Source organism: Octopus bimaculoides, chromosome 5, assembly GCF_001194135.2.
Source record: "Octopus bimaculoides isolate UCB-OBI-ISO-001 chromosome 5, ASM119413v2, whole genome shotgun sequence".
Lineage (NCBI taxonomy): Eukaryota > Metazoa > Mollusca > Cephalopoda > Octopoda > Octopodidae > Octopus > Octopus bimaculoides.
Genome location: NC_068985.1, coordinates 18,314,054 through 18,328,555, shown reverse-complemented (window position 1 = coordinate 18,328,555; position 14,502 = coordinate 18,314,054). Strand labels below are relative to the sequence as shown.

The window sequence follows — 14,502 nt, the reverse complement described above, 5'->3', positions numbered from 1 at the left end:
CTGGTGTTGCCATCCGGTTTCACCAGTCCTCAGTCAAATCGTCCAACCCATGCTAGCATGGAAAGCGGACGTTAAACGATGATGATGATGATGATACTTTATGTATCCATACCAATACAGTTATTTCTCTTTTTCACATTACATCTGATTCTGTCTGTATCCAGTTTATCTCTAATCTCATTTGTACCATGCCATTCATACATACTAAATACTATACATCCAGCAGGACATACTTCAATTCTCTCCAGCAATTGCATGTCTCAGTGCCAATGTCTCACTATCATGCAGCATTGCACTTTGTATACAAGCAATCTACAATCTGTCCTTTACTCAAAGAAAGAACTCTCTTATTACCAGCAGAAGTAAAAGCTCTCTGAACTTTTTGGACTCGGTTCTTATTCTGTCTACAATGCTTTCAGAGCACCCTCCTTAACTGCTGATTTGGTCACCTAGGTAACAGATGCTATCAACTACTTCTATGGAGTCATTCAAACATTGAAAAAAATTTATCTTACTAGTTCTCTCACTACTAACTACTGTACGTCTGCCATACACAAGGTCCTTATTAGCTATCATTTCTTAAGCACTCATTAGCTCACATTGTGTACACTGTATGGAGTTCCTACCAGTTACTTTTTCTGTGTAGGAGTCCTCTCTTCTTTCCGCATTTCAAAAACTTTAGTCTTTGCTGAGTTTACTCCTAGCTCTCTTTTATTCCTATGCCTGGCACTACCTCATAAGCATATAGAACTTCTCACAAGCAGCTAGTATTACACACTCTCTTGTTATAGCTTGGAGAACTATATAAATAGAGGAAGAATGAGAATTGAACCTTGATGAACACTTGATGGCTGTGCTGAAAGCATAATAATACAGGCTGAAAGATGTTCAGGGAGCTGTTACTTTTGCAAGCAAATAAGGGTTTCTCTTCCAGAGTGAAGTAATTCATACACATTACTTGTGTATAAATTACGATACTGAATGATAGTGATTTGAAACAAATGAAGCACTCATGTCTCACAGTATGTATAGTGTTACTATGCATGAATAATCAAATGTAAATTAGTTTAGAGAAAAGCAGGTCTTTGTATGTGAATGAAATTGGTCATTATTTAAATTCTATGAGCACCTTTTTAAAGTCCATGAAATGCATTTCTCTGGCTTGTTGGATCCTGTCAAACTATCCAATTACCCAATTCTAGCATGGAAGATGGATGTTAAATGATGATGATGGTAGGTAGCATACAAGGTTGGGAATCAGCAGCTTGTGAGGCAAACAGTCATCAATAGATCATTAAATATTGGGAGGAATGGTAATAAGAGTGGCGGGCAGGGCAGTGAGGTAGTAAGAGAAGAAAGATAGAACTCTACAATAGAGGTGCTGGGGAATTAGAGTGTTAATGTGATAAAATAACATAAGTATAGAGAATGAGTAAATGATAGACAAAATAAGAGAGAGGTTCATGTATGTTATCAAAATGAGTGGGTGAAGACATTGGAAAATGAAGAGAAAGAGGTAGGGGCAGAATCTGATTGAGAAAGGGAAAAGAAGGAAATCTATATGTATAGAGGGGAAGAGAAGTAATGGAATATGGGAGGGAGTCAATTAGAAAAATGAAGGAGAGTGAATGGAGGTAAAAAGAACAACTGAAAGAAGACAAAATGAAACACAAAAAGAAAATAGAGCAAGGCTTAAAACAAAAACATTAAGGATTACTGAAAGGAGGCAGAAATAAATCCCATCATTTTTATAGTTACTGTACCAATAATAATAAGATGAACAACTATCAACTACATTGCCAAAATTTCACCAACAGTTTTATTCCAAATAGTGCCTCATCTGAGTAAATATGATGCAGGAGAAAGATCCTATTACTTCTCCAAAGAGTTGCTATTTATAATTCAGTTTATTGATTTATTAAGTTTCATTTTAGTGAACTTTGTTACCATCCAAAATATCAGAATTTTCTGTCACTATGATAACAATATTATTATTATTATCATTGCTGCCTATGTTGCTTTTATCTCTAGTGATTGTTCTAAAATATATATATACTATTGCCATACTATTGATATTAATGAAATCTATGGATGAATGCTATGATAAAATCTAAAAATAGTAGGGTTTATTTCATGCTGAATTTAATATATACTTTCTTGTTACTTTAATATTTTTCATTTAAGTAATCCATAAATATTCAAAATCCATAAATAAGTGCAGGCATGGTTGTGTGGTTGAGAAGCTTGATTCTGAACCATGTGGTCACCAGTCTAGTCCTGCTGTGTGACACCTTGGACATGTGTCTTCTGCTATAGTTCAGCTCCAGTCAAAGCCTTGTAAATGGATTTGCTAGTTGGAAACTGAACGAAGCCCACCATATACATGCATGTGTGTGTGTGTTTCAGTGTACCTTGTTTGGACATCGTGTGATTGTTGTACATGAGCAATACCATCAGACAAGCAATGTTGTTCGTTTTCTACATTCCATGAAAATCTTCCTAGCTATGGGGAAATATTACCTTGTTTGGAAACAAGTGAGAGTTGATGACAAGAAGGATATCTGCTGTAGAAAATCTGCCTCAACAAATTCTGTCTGACCCATGCAAGCATGAAAAAGTAGATGTTAAATGATGATGATGAAATATATCTTACAATAAGTACAAATAATAGAATGGAGTAGGCAACGAGAAAACGGAAAGCTATTTCTTTGATTGCTCTGAAACTCTTACATGTATTCATGTAACCAGCTTCTAAGTAATTTAAGCTGAATACTTTTCTTTTAAAGAAACAAGGCTAAAAGAATCATCATTCCAGTGTCTGATTGTTTTCCTTTGTTGACATAAGAAGTAGAATAAATTTACTTAACCACTTGTCAACACATTTGTAGTTTTTTCATGTGTTTGAAGCTTAAAAGTTTGCTCTCATATTTGATTTGTTGATCTGTTACTGACAATTTGTTTGCTTCTCCATTTCTGGAACTAACTTTCCATTTCAGGCATAGCATGTTTTGATCTTTCAACTAATCTTTTATTTCACAGTAATTTTGTTACTATTCAGAACTGCCAATAAGTGAGCCTCTCATTTGAATATTTCTTTTACTATATTATATATAGTGGGTGCAGTGGATAAATTGTCCAAATTACGCAAAAATGAAAATAACACTGGCATCTCATTTTAACAGATATATTTACCAAAATTACATGAAAATATCTTGAAATACGTTAGAGTAAATTTATTCAATAAAATCACCGTTGGCTTCAACCACAGCCTCCATACGACTTTGGAATCTCCTGCAACTCTTCTGGACAGTCTCCTTGTTTAAGTTGGTGAATGCTGCTACAATCCTTGCCTTCAGTTCATCTTTGGTGTTACAAGGAGTTTAGTTGGTCTCTTGCTCAATTGTGCCAGATGTTAGGGGTGATGTGGTCGCAGAAATTGTCTGACATTTATTACTAGGTCCTCTTGCTTGTGTGGATTGGAACAGTCCTGTTGTCAGACATAGTCTTCCAGCAGCCACCCTAGGGCAGCATTACCTCCTTCAGGCACTTGATGTAGGCCTCCATGTTGTGTCTGAGGCCATGTGAGAAGATGAATGGAGGCATTATGTCACCCTCACTAGTGATCACTCCAAACACCATGATGTTCACTGGATGTTTGATTTTTATCACCCTAGGTACATGTTTTCGGGACACAGCAAGCCAACAGTTGTTGTGTGTTCACTATCTGATCCTGACAGAAAATTTTCTCATCTGAGAAAAACCAAACCATGTTCGGTTGGAGGCAATGCTTGAGTTTGTTCAAAAGCTTTGTAGCACAGTATTTCCTCTTGTCCTTGATGGCTTCGGGTAAAAATTGGCCCTTTCTCATCTTGTATGAGAAATACTGAATGACTTCCTGCACTATGTGCCTAAGAAGAAACTCAGACACTCCTATGGACCTGATTGACTTGGAGGGATTGTTATCAGTCATGGCCTGGATCTCGCCAGCAAATTCAGGAGTTCTTTTCTTATTAGAACAATCAGCGTGAGTTTTCTGAGCTACTGTACCTTCATAATCACCATTAGACTCATCCAACTCTTTCCAAATCCTCTGCACTGACCTCAGATCCAAGCACTCTGAAGTGTTCATGTTGGAGCTTTTGGTGTGACTACCAAACAGTAGAGAATGTCGTTTACAAATTTCTGGCAGAGTGAATAGTGTCATGGTACTGTTTTTCTCACAGATTCCAAGATGATTCAAAAATAGAATTCTTGAAAAAAATAGATTCCAAAATCTAAAAAAATGGCAGGAACTTAGTTGCCAACCCAATAGTTCATGCAATTAAAAAGAACCACATTGTTTATGGGATAGCACAATATAAAGAAGAATTCGAGAATTAGTTTAAGTCTTGTGCACTATTACATTTTCAAATATTTTTTGTGGGAGAATTTATCAGATTAGCTTAATTTTTTTTCATCAAACCATGTTCATGTGATTACTACCACATAGTGCCAGGTTTGTTCCCATTGTGTAGCATCTTAGGCAAATATCATTTATCATAACCTTAGGTTAACCAATACCTTGTAAATGGAATTTAATAGATGGAAACTGTACTGAAAACAGAAGCCCATTGTGTGAGCATGTGTATATGTTTATATGTCCTTCACTGTGTACATCGGCAAAAAAAAAGTTAAAAACAGTCCTTTGAATGAAGACCACTAAGCTAGAGACACTCCATACTTGTTCTGTAAATCAGTGATGCTATTTTTTGTTAAAAAAAATTGCGATAAAAAAATATTTTTTTAAATTCTGATGATCAAGAAGTTTCTTTACTCTGTGATCATTGTATCTCATTTAAGACATCTCTATTTTTATTTATCTTTTACAACCCAAAGCTGTAAAATACATACTCTGCTTACTTTTTAAACAAGAAATTTTATGATATTTTTAACATCTTGCAGGTTTTTTCAGGTTTAAAAGATTATAAAATGAAGATATTTAGCAAATTCTTTTTTGTCTTTTTTCCTATTAGGCGAAGGAACCATTCCAATCGATGCTGATTTCACTGAACAAACATGGGATGGAATTCAACGTGGTGAAAGATTGCGTACAATGTCTTGCTCTGATAAAATTTGTCGCTGGAACGTTGTTGGTCTGCAGGGGGCTCTTCTGAGCCACTTCATCGAGCCTATATATTTAGATTCGCTGACATTAGGTATTTCTTTTGTTTTAATCTTAATATTGACAATGGATTAATCCTTTACCATTCAGATTACACTGTCAAATGTAATGTGTATTTATTCACATTGTTTGAATTAATCATGCATTATCTCATAGCTTTGAGATTTCAATGATGTAATTGTTTATTCTTTCAAATGACATTGTAGATTAGGTGTGAGAGACCAGATCTGGCTGATCTGAACATAAAACATGTAGAATATTTTGGTCGAATATGGCCAGTTTCAATGCTTAATGGGTTAAAGGTTTTTTTAATTACATTTTCATTGTAATGTTTCAACTAAATTTGAAATTATTTAAAGTATTGTATATAAATTTTAACCCTATAACATTTTGTTTTACACATTGTGAATAATAATAGTATTAAGACTCAATTCAAACGGGGTCATAAGTGTTACAGTCTTAGTTTCTACATATACAGTTTAATATCCTCATATTAATCTGTAGAGTGATATGATTGATATAGTTATTAAATATTTTGCATGTAATTTTCCTTCTGTATTGATAAATTCAGGAAATTTCAACTATCTTTTGAATAACCTAACTTTGTATAATTTATATTGTGTTGGCACCTGTACCAGTGGAGCGCTAAGAGCACCGTCCGAGCGTGATCATTGCTAGAGCAGCTGTCTGGCTCCGGTGCCAGTGGCATGTAAATAGCACCATCTGAGCGTGATCGTTACCAGCATTGCCTTACTGGCACGTGAAAAAACATTCGAGCGAGATCGTTGCTAGTGCCACTGGACTGGCTCCTGTGCAGGTGGCACGTAAAATACACCATTTTGAGCATGGCTCTTGCTAGTACCGCCTGACTGGCCTTCGTGCCGGTGGCCCGTAAAGGCACCCACTACATTCTCAGAGAAGTTGGCGTTAGGAAGGGCATCCAGCTGTAGAAACTCTCCCAGATCAGATTGGAGCCTGGTGTAGCCATCTGGTTCACCAGTCCCCAGTCAAATCGTCCAACCCATGCTAGCATGGAAGGCGGACGTTAAACGATGATGATGATGATGATATACAGTATAATTTATAATTAAATAAATTGTATTTGTCTGTTGAATTGTCCAGTTGTTTGTTAGCACACAACTAAAGGTCTTATGACTGTGCCAAAATTTTGGGTTTCACTCTCACCAAAGATCTCTCCTAGTAAAAGCTCATGCTTAACATAGCTATGACTGTATCCTGAAGACTGGCCTTCCTCTTCAAGTCCAGAAGCTACTTTAGCACCAAGCTTTTACAAAGCTTAGGTGAAGACCACAATGGAGTATTGTTCCCACATCTGGGACAGCGCTACTGCTGCTGGTCGCACAGATGTCCTAACAAAGGCCAGACAAAGGCCACCTGATTGATGGGCATAAAATAACTCCAACATTTTTTAGCCTTAAGCATGCAGGCAGACTATTTTCTCTATCTGCTTTTTAAGCTGGCTGGGCTCCTGTTACTTCCACTCAAGTATTCTTGTCCTACTCCTCTCTCTTATTCCTTATCCTGCTTGTGCCCCTCACCCCAGGGCTCATACTGATCACAATGCCCAGTTCCTAGAATGCTGGCCATTTTGGAACTCCTTCCTTGCGCATGTCCTTTTCTCATGTGCTCAGTTGCAAACACCATGAGCAGACTTCTTTCCTTCAGACCCAGTAAATAAAAGAAAATGTTTCAGTTTGTAAAATTGAGAACATTAAATAATTAAAAATATAAAAATGGATACCTTAAATGGTTCCTTAGCTTCAAAAGACTTTTAAGTGTCTCTATTTAGCTCTGATTTCATGACATTCAGTGAATGAGAGACAAATCTCACTGTAATTAGGATACTGGTCTGTCTGAGGCTAATAGTAACAGATGACTTATTACCAATACCCGATTGTTAGATGGACTGAGTTACCGTAGAAATACAATGAAATATTTGAAATCATTAATCTGTGAATAGGTAATCAAAGTCAGTTATAGTTAGTCTTCTATAGAAGATTTAGATATAAAATATAACATAACAATCTCAGAAAACTAGTTTGTCTGTATTGTAAAAAAAAAACCCAGATCGGTGTGATGAGAAGAGAATTTTAGTGATAGAGGCAGGGCCCTTCAACAATGAACCTTGTCTGAAATGTTGAAATTCTCTTCCCATCATGAAACACAACCTGTGAACATTTAAATATATCTTAGGGCATTTTTGCTTTTACTATTATCATCATTTTATTTTCCTTGAATTCTCATTTTTGACACATGCTATCTGAAAGGCCATCTCTATAATATAATAGAAGGAACTAGAAGTAGCAATTACTTTGGTACTGACTAGTAATTACTTTGAACCAGGGTTGATGTATATATGTTTTATCTATTTTATTATATTTACAGGTTATCTTTATGATCATGGTCACCTTGCTCGTGCAGTATGTTGCCGTATAGAACGTGGAGAAGCCTCTGTAAATCAGCTGTTACCAGAAGGCTATCGTTTGAACCATCCCTGGCTTGGCAGGGTAACTGCTTGCGACCCCCCAAGAGAAACCCAAAAGACAAAATCTCTGAGCATAAACTGGTGTTATGATGATGAGAAGTCTGAAGTTCTTGATGGCACAGCTGGCATCTGTTATACAGCGTAATATATCTTTTTATTTTGCTTCATATTTAAACATTCATCATCATCATCATCATCATCGTTTAACGTCCGCTTTCCATGCTAGCATGGGTTGGACGATTTGACTGAGGACTGGTGAAACCGGATGGCAACACCAGGCTCCAATCTAAATTTGGCAGAGTTTCTACAGCTGGATGCCCTTCCTAACGCCAACCACTCAGAGAGTGTAGTGGGTGCTTTTACGTGTCACCCGCACGAAAACGGCCACGCTCGAAATGGTGTCTTTTATGTGCCACCCGCACAAGCCAGTCCAGGGGCACTGGCAACGATCTCGCTCGAAAATCCTACAGGAGCCAGTCAGGCGGTACTGGCAACGGCCACTAAACATTATTACAGTGATAACCATTTTTATTTGTAAAATAACTAAGTTCAGTAATAACTCTAATTTTGGTACAAGGCCAGCAGTTTTGAAGGGAAGGGCAAGTCAGTTACATCAACACTGGTAATTGACTGATACTTTACTTTGTTGATCCCAAAATGATGAAAGGCTGGCAAAACTTGGTGGAATTTAAACCCAGAACATAAAAAGCCAAAAGAAATACTATACATATTTTGTCCAATATGCTAATGATTCTGCCAGTATGTACCATCTGTGCATCTATTAAATAATGATTTCACATTTTGACACAAGGCCAGCAATTTGATGGGAAGGAGATAAGTTGGTTACATTGACAAACACCCCTCTTCCCTCCCCATTTCTTGATTGGTACTTTATTTCATTGACCCCGAAAGGATGAAGGCAAAGTTGACCTTGGCAGAAAGTAAACTCAGAATGTAAAGAGCTGGTAGAAATGTTGGCTGCTAAACATTTAGTCTGAAGTGCTAACAATTCTGCTCGCTTATATATGCCTGGTTGGCAACTGATACCATTTTAACTCCAATGAAATATTAGATGAATTCATCAAACTGTAGAATTATTGCTTCAGCCATAATATAAATTTAGAAATTCTCGTTCAGTTTTTTTCTATTCTAATCATTTTTCTGCACCTAATTTTGACTATTTAAAAAATTTTATATTGTTATTCTTAATACAAAAGTTTTTTAATGAAATGGTTTTTTTTTCTCTACTTCAATATCCTCTGTTAAAAGTAAATTGATTTAAAAAAAATTTTTTTTTTGTTAATAATTATTTTACGTATAAATAAACTAACCAATATAACAATTTATAAAACAAAATTCGTTTTTCATTTTATTCTAGGATTGAGAAAAACCTATTCTCTCGTCTAACAAAGCACAACTTGTATGAAGAATTTAAGAGAGTCTGCCGCAAATTTGATCGTAATGACCTGCTTACTGCCCCTTCTTATAACAAAGCCAAGATGATGGCTACTCCCTTCCAGACAGCTAAAAATGTGATGCTGAAAAAATTAAAAGAAAACAATTGTGGTACCTGGGTATCAAAACCCATTGAAGAAGAAATGTTTGCTTAGAGGTATTCAAGGAAACTTCACTTTGCTTCAATCCAGGTACAATAGACAGAAAAAGAACAACAAAATTAAAATCATGTCTTTTCTTCAGCTCAGTGGCTGTTTTACCAATATTTTTTTCACCAATATTGGTTTTCCAGAGTAGTGTTATCGTTCCAAGGAGAAACTGAACAGTCTATAACCATATATCTTGAATTTTGCCAATTTACATGCTGTTAGGAAATTTAGAAATCTTGTTAGTTGGCTTGTTAAATATCACTTGGAGGAGACATAATTAAATTCAGACATTTAGAATATTTCAGTAATCTATTTGATTTCAATTTGCATGATTTACACTTCTTTTGATTTCGACATCTTTTTGTGGTTAACTGATGTTAACACACATTTATCATATTGAAAATATTTACTGATTAGCTAAGTAATTCACTGCAATCACAGTTTTGCTAGAATATGTGAGTTAATCTAATTCTAAAACTCCAATAATTAATTTTATTTTATTTACCTCCCTGTTTCAAAATAATCACAATTTTCATTAAAACAACTTGGTCTAGGACGAGAACAATAAGTTGCACTTAAAGAAACATTGATAACAAAAGCACTTATTTATTGTGTTAATTCTAAAACTGATTTCTTGAAAACAATCAATATATTCACATTGTTTATTACAACCAAATGAAACTGTTTTTAGCAATAATAGTGCCAGTAACAAACATTAGACTGTTGTTTGAACAATATAATTATTATGTATTTAATGTTTTTCTTGTACAATCTGTCAGTTTACCAAAAATTACCTTGATCTCTTTTTTTTTTTAAAAAAATTTGATTCCTTTTAATAGATACTTTGTAAATTGGATTACATATCAAACTACTTCCACATTTGCTTATAACACTTATAACTCAATTGAAAGCATCTCTTACACAACATGCATACACACAGACATTTATATCCAATTCTAGTCTAATTGTTGTTGCTGTGAATAATTCCAGAACATTTGCTTTCCCTTGATGGCGTATTTTTTTTTTAATATTTGTAAGGTTTTACTATGAACCGTCTATAATCCACCATTATTCAAATTGTAAGAAAATTATAACTATTTGTTCTTTTAGAAAGCTTTTAAAATAACATTTATAATTGGTGCTAGATATTTTTAAGGCTTTATGTAGAAATATTTGCCAAATTTTTAAAACAGCTTAGGTTTATTGTCAAACTTGTAATTAATATCATAAATTTTTTTTTTTCTGATATAACTTTAAAAAGAAAAAAAATGAAAACCATGATTCCTCTGCAACATAATTAAATTTGAATAACTATGTGCACATGAAATAACATTTTGCTGATAATGCTGTCTTTTTGTGGATGTATATCGTTAAATCTCATTAGAATGTTCAGTCTGATTCCTACATACATTTGCCATTGATTCGACTTTATTAATGCAAATACATTTTAAATATTCTGGTTGTTCTGACAGTTCTTGATAAAATGTCATCTATATTTATGTCTCCTCCATATATCAATGTAATTTATCTTTTATTGAATTCGGTATACATTTTTTTTGTCTCTTTTAAATCTTATTTGTACAGATTTTTTTTTCCAATCAAACCGCTATGATGTTCAGCATGTATAATGTAGACAGTTACATGAGTTTAAGGAAACTATACAACGAGAAAGAACTCAACAGTTCTCTGCAAGTGTCATCTGAATAGTAAAATGTCTCATTTGGCAACATCCTATCATTGAAAAACAATAGAAATTGTAGGAAACCCCAATTTCCCTACCATAACAAGTTTCAGATATTGTTTCTGAAACTGTTGTCTACATTTTGGTGGATGTATTTAACTACTGATGAACTTAAAAATGTAAGACACCAGAGAACTATTTCTTCGGTTAAAACCCACCTAAGATTTCTTTTATAAAATGTATATTTTAGATTTTTTCATGTACATAAGCTGTGTGTGTTTACAAGTGTTTTAAAAAGACTTTAAAAAAAAATGACCAAAATTAATCATGTTCCAATTATACATGTGCATGTGTGTATGCACATCACACGAATATATGCATGCACATATACACAAATACATGCATGCATATACATGCACCCACATAAAACAATCTTTTATCTTTACATATCTAAGATCAATCATGTCTCAAGAAATAAGTTGTTATCTTTCAAGGTTTCTAGTTGGTAAGACAGTTTACCAGCTAATCTTCTAAGCTAGGAAGTGTACGAATTTGATTAAATTCTGATCTTTTATTTCAAATCAGCTCTTGTGTTGTTAGTGAATAAAAACAGTGTGTATTCAGTCGTGTATTTAGGGAACATAATCGAAACCAGTTGTTTGTGTACAGGAGATTAATGGAACTTGAATTTTGTTCTCATTATCTATATTTAAAGAGCTCTTAATTGTCTTGATATACTACAGTCAATGTATCATGGAACCTTGTTTCAATATTTTAGGAGTTATTTACATTTAAATACAGATACATGAGACTTTCAAGTATATGATACAGGAACTGGTAATATTACATAAACATGGGAAAAAACTGTCTCAAATTGAAAATATAGGTGTATTTTTAACATTATATATACACATATATTTGCTTATAAGTAGATAAATGTATTTATATATGTGTGTGTTTGTGTGTATCATTATATATATATATATATATATATATATATATACACATACATACATACATGCGCATAAATGTAAGAGAAACAACGTATTCATTCATGTTCAGTAGATGACTATGTGCAAGTGTGTGTGCATATATATACTTGCACACATACATGTACTTGATGATTATCATGGTGTGCATGTGTGTAAAATTATATTGTGGTGATTTATATATGCCTTTTCACATTTGAAGAAAAATCTCTAGAAAGCAAATATTTTATATTTGAATAATATTTCTTCCCCTATCTCAGTCTCTCTACATTAATTGATAGACCTCTCTCTGTAGTATGTATACTAGAGAGACAGAGAGAATGAGGGTATAGAGAAATACATTTATCTGTATTAACACACACACACATGCACACACAAACCTCGGATTCATTTGCATGCACATGGATTTTCTTCATAGTATTTGATATGCCATTGTCCCTTTTTTTCCATTTTTTTTTTTTTGTTAGGTTTCGTTTCTCATCCTAAAAAACATATTTATTTAATTTCTTTCAAAAAGAAACATTTTGTACTCATCAATCATGACATTATAATTTGAAATAAGAATTTTAATCTTATTTTAAAATTGTTCCTTGCTGCATTTTGTAAAATATTTTCTTTTATCTCATCTGATTGATCAAATGTTTTTCTTGTGCAAAGTTAGTTATTTTCCTGTCTCACTAAGTGGTGGCATTGTTAGTTTCTTCTTGGCTGACTTACTACTGTTATAAAGAACGATGGGGAAGCAATCAAGGTTATAATGTTGAAGAATTAAAAAAAAATATATAGATTATGTGATGATAAGTTTTGTCACATATTAATCAGAAATTGGGATTTAATCCTTGAAAATGTAAATTCCAAGTAAATTGCTCTCTCAGGTGAGCTAATTTCTATGTTTCTTTTGGTAATATTTTAGATATGTATTTTTAACATCGTATAAAGGGTATTTCTTGCTACTAAAGTAAATACATTGTATGCTTTGATGTATCCTTGAAAGGCTTTTTTAAAACTGATGTTTGCTTCAATCAATATAGTTTCTCTCTCTCTCTTTCTCTTTCTCTCTCTTTCTCTCTCTCTCTCTTTGAATTTGTGAAATGTTGACTAAAGCTTTTGACTGACTTCATTTTGGCTTATCAAACATAACCTGCTACAATGTTAAAAAATATATACATCTTCACATCATGAAAGGTGGATGTATTTCATGACATTTTCTTTCTGATTCCACTCACACTAGCTGGTTGAGCTGCTGTATTCTGCGACCATTTCTTCTGTTCGTTGTCAATATATGTTGCTTATTCAAAGATGCAATGAGAGAAATGCATTTTTAAACATTTTAGCATTAGTCAAAAATTTTATGTGTATATATAAGAAAAATGAACTCTCTTCAAAGTAAATGATATTGCTATGATTCTTAGTCTTGACATATTATTAAGGTCAACTAAAGAAATTATCATGATGATGATGAAGAAATTTTCAAGTCAGTAAAAAGTTTTCAGTTTTTAAGAATTTTGAAAAAAATTTCTTCAAAGATTTTAACATCTGCTCTGTATTTTGTCTATACAAAGGTGTGTAATTTCTGATCTATGATGGGTCAGAGAAATTGAGAGTTCTGCTAGCCAAGAGTAAGACACTTGGCAACTCTGCTACTTTTTAGGCATTGCACCCATTGAAATGAACTCGAGAAAGAATTCTACTTCAAGAACTAAAATTTCCACCTTTAATTGGATGAAAAAAAAAAAGAAGAAAATGTGTGTCCATTTCTTATTGTATTACTATTGCCTTTCTTTTCTTTAATTGGAATATATTTTCAAGAATTAATTTTACTTTAATGAGTGTAGTATGTAGTATGTGTATTTACATACACTCACACATACACAAACATGAATGTGCATGCATGTTTCAAACAACATATATGTAATTATATACATACATATATATATAGTATATGTATGTGTGTGTTTGTGTATTCACTGGTATTTATACGTATATATATATATATATATATATATATATATATATATATACACACACACATACATATACATGTATATACTTATATGTGTTGTGTGTGTGTGTGTGTGTGTATGCATATATACTTATTTGTGTATTTATTTCTATATATATATATATATATATAATGTGCTTTAGAAGTAATTTTCAACATTTAACTTATGAAAGCATCATTTCACTTTACTAATGTTTTATTACAAATTCTACCGAAATCTCTTCTTATTTTCCATTTTAGATATATTGGAGAAGAGAAAAAAAATAACTGAAATGTTACACTGAAGATTAAAATTAGCTAAGTCATTGAAACTGCTTAAAAATGAAAATGTTTCTATCATGATTTGACAGTTTGCATTTTAGCATTTAAATAATTTCTTCATTAATATCACTTTTAAAAACCTATATGTATTCCTATATAGAGATGCATATAAATACACACATACATAGATACACTTACACACACACAAACACACATATGTATTGATATATATATTATATTATATATATGAATGAGTGTAGATTTGTATATGTATATGTGTATATATATATATATATAT

The 14,502-nt window shown here is 33.1% G+C and overlaps 1 protein-coding gene across 3 annotated transcripts in view; it reads left to right on the top strand.

Annotated features, from left to right (window-relative positions):
• LOC106871755 (double-stranded RNA-specific adenosine deaminase) overlaps positions 1-13,685 on the top strand; it is a 79,446-nt gene extending 65,761 nt beyond the window's left edge. For all 3 annotated transcript variants that reach the window (XM_014918389.2, XM_052968168.1, XM_014918390.2), the window contains 3 exons: positions 5,013-5,195; positions 7,568-7,808; positions 9,046-13,685. In XM_014918389.2, coding sequence (XP_014773875.1) covers positions 5,013-5,195; positions 7,568-7,808; positions 9,046-9,277 — 656 coding nt within the window. In that variant the 3' untranslated portion in view covers positions 9,278-13,685. The remainder of the gene's footprint in view (positions 1-5,012; positions 5,196-7,567; positions 7,809-9,045) is intronic.
• The last annotated feature ends 817 nt before the right edge of the window (positions 13,686-14,502 follow it).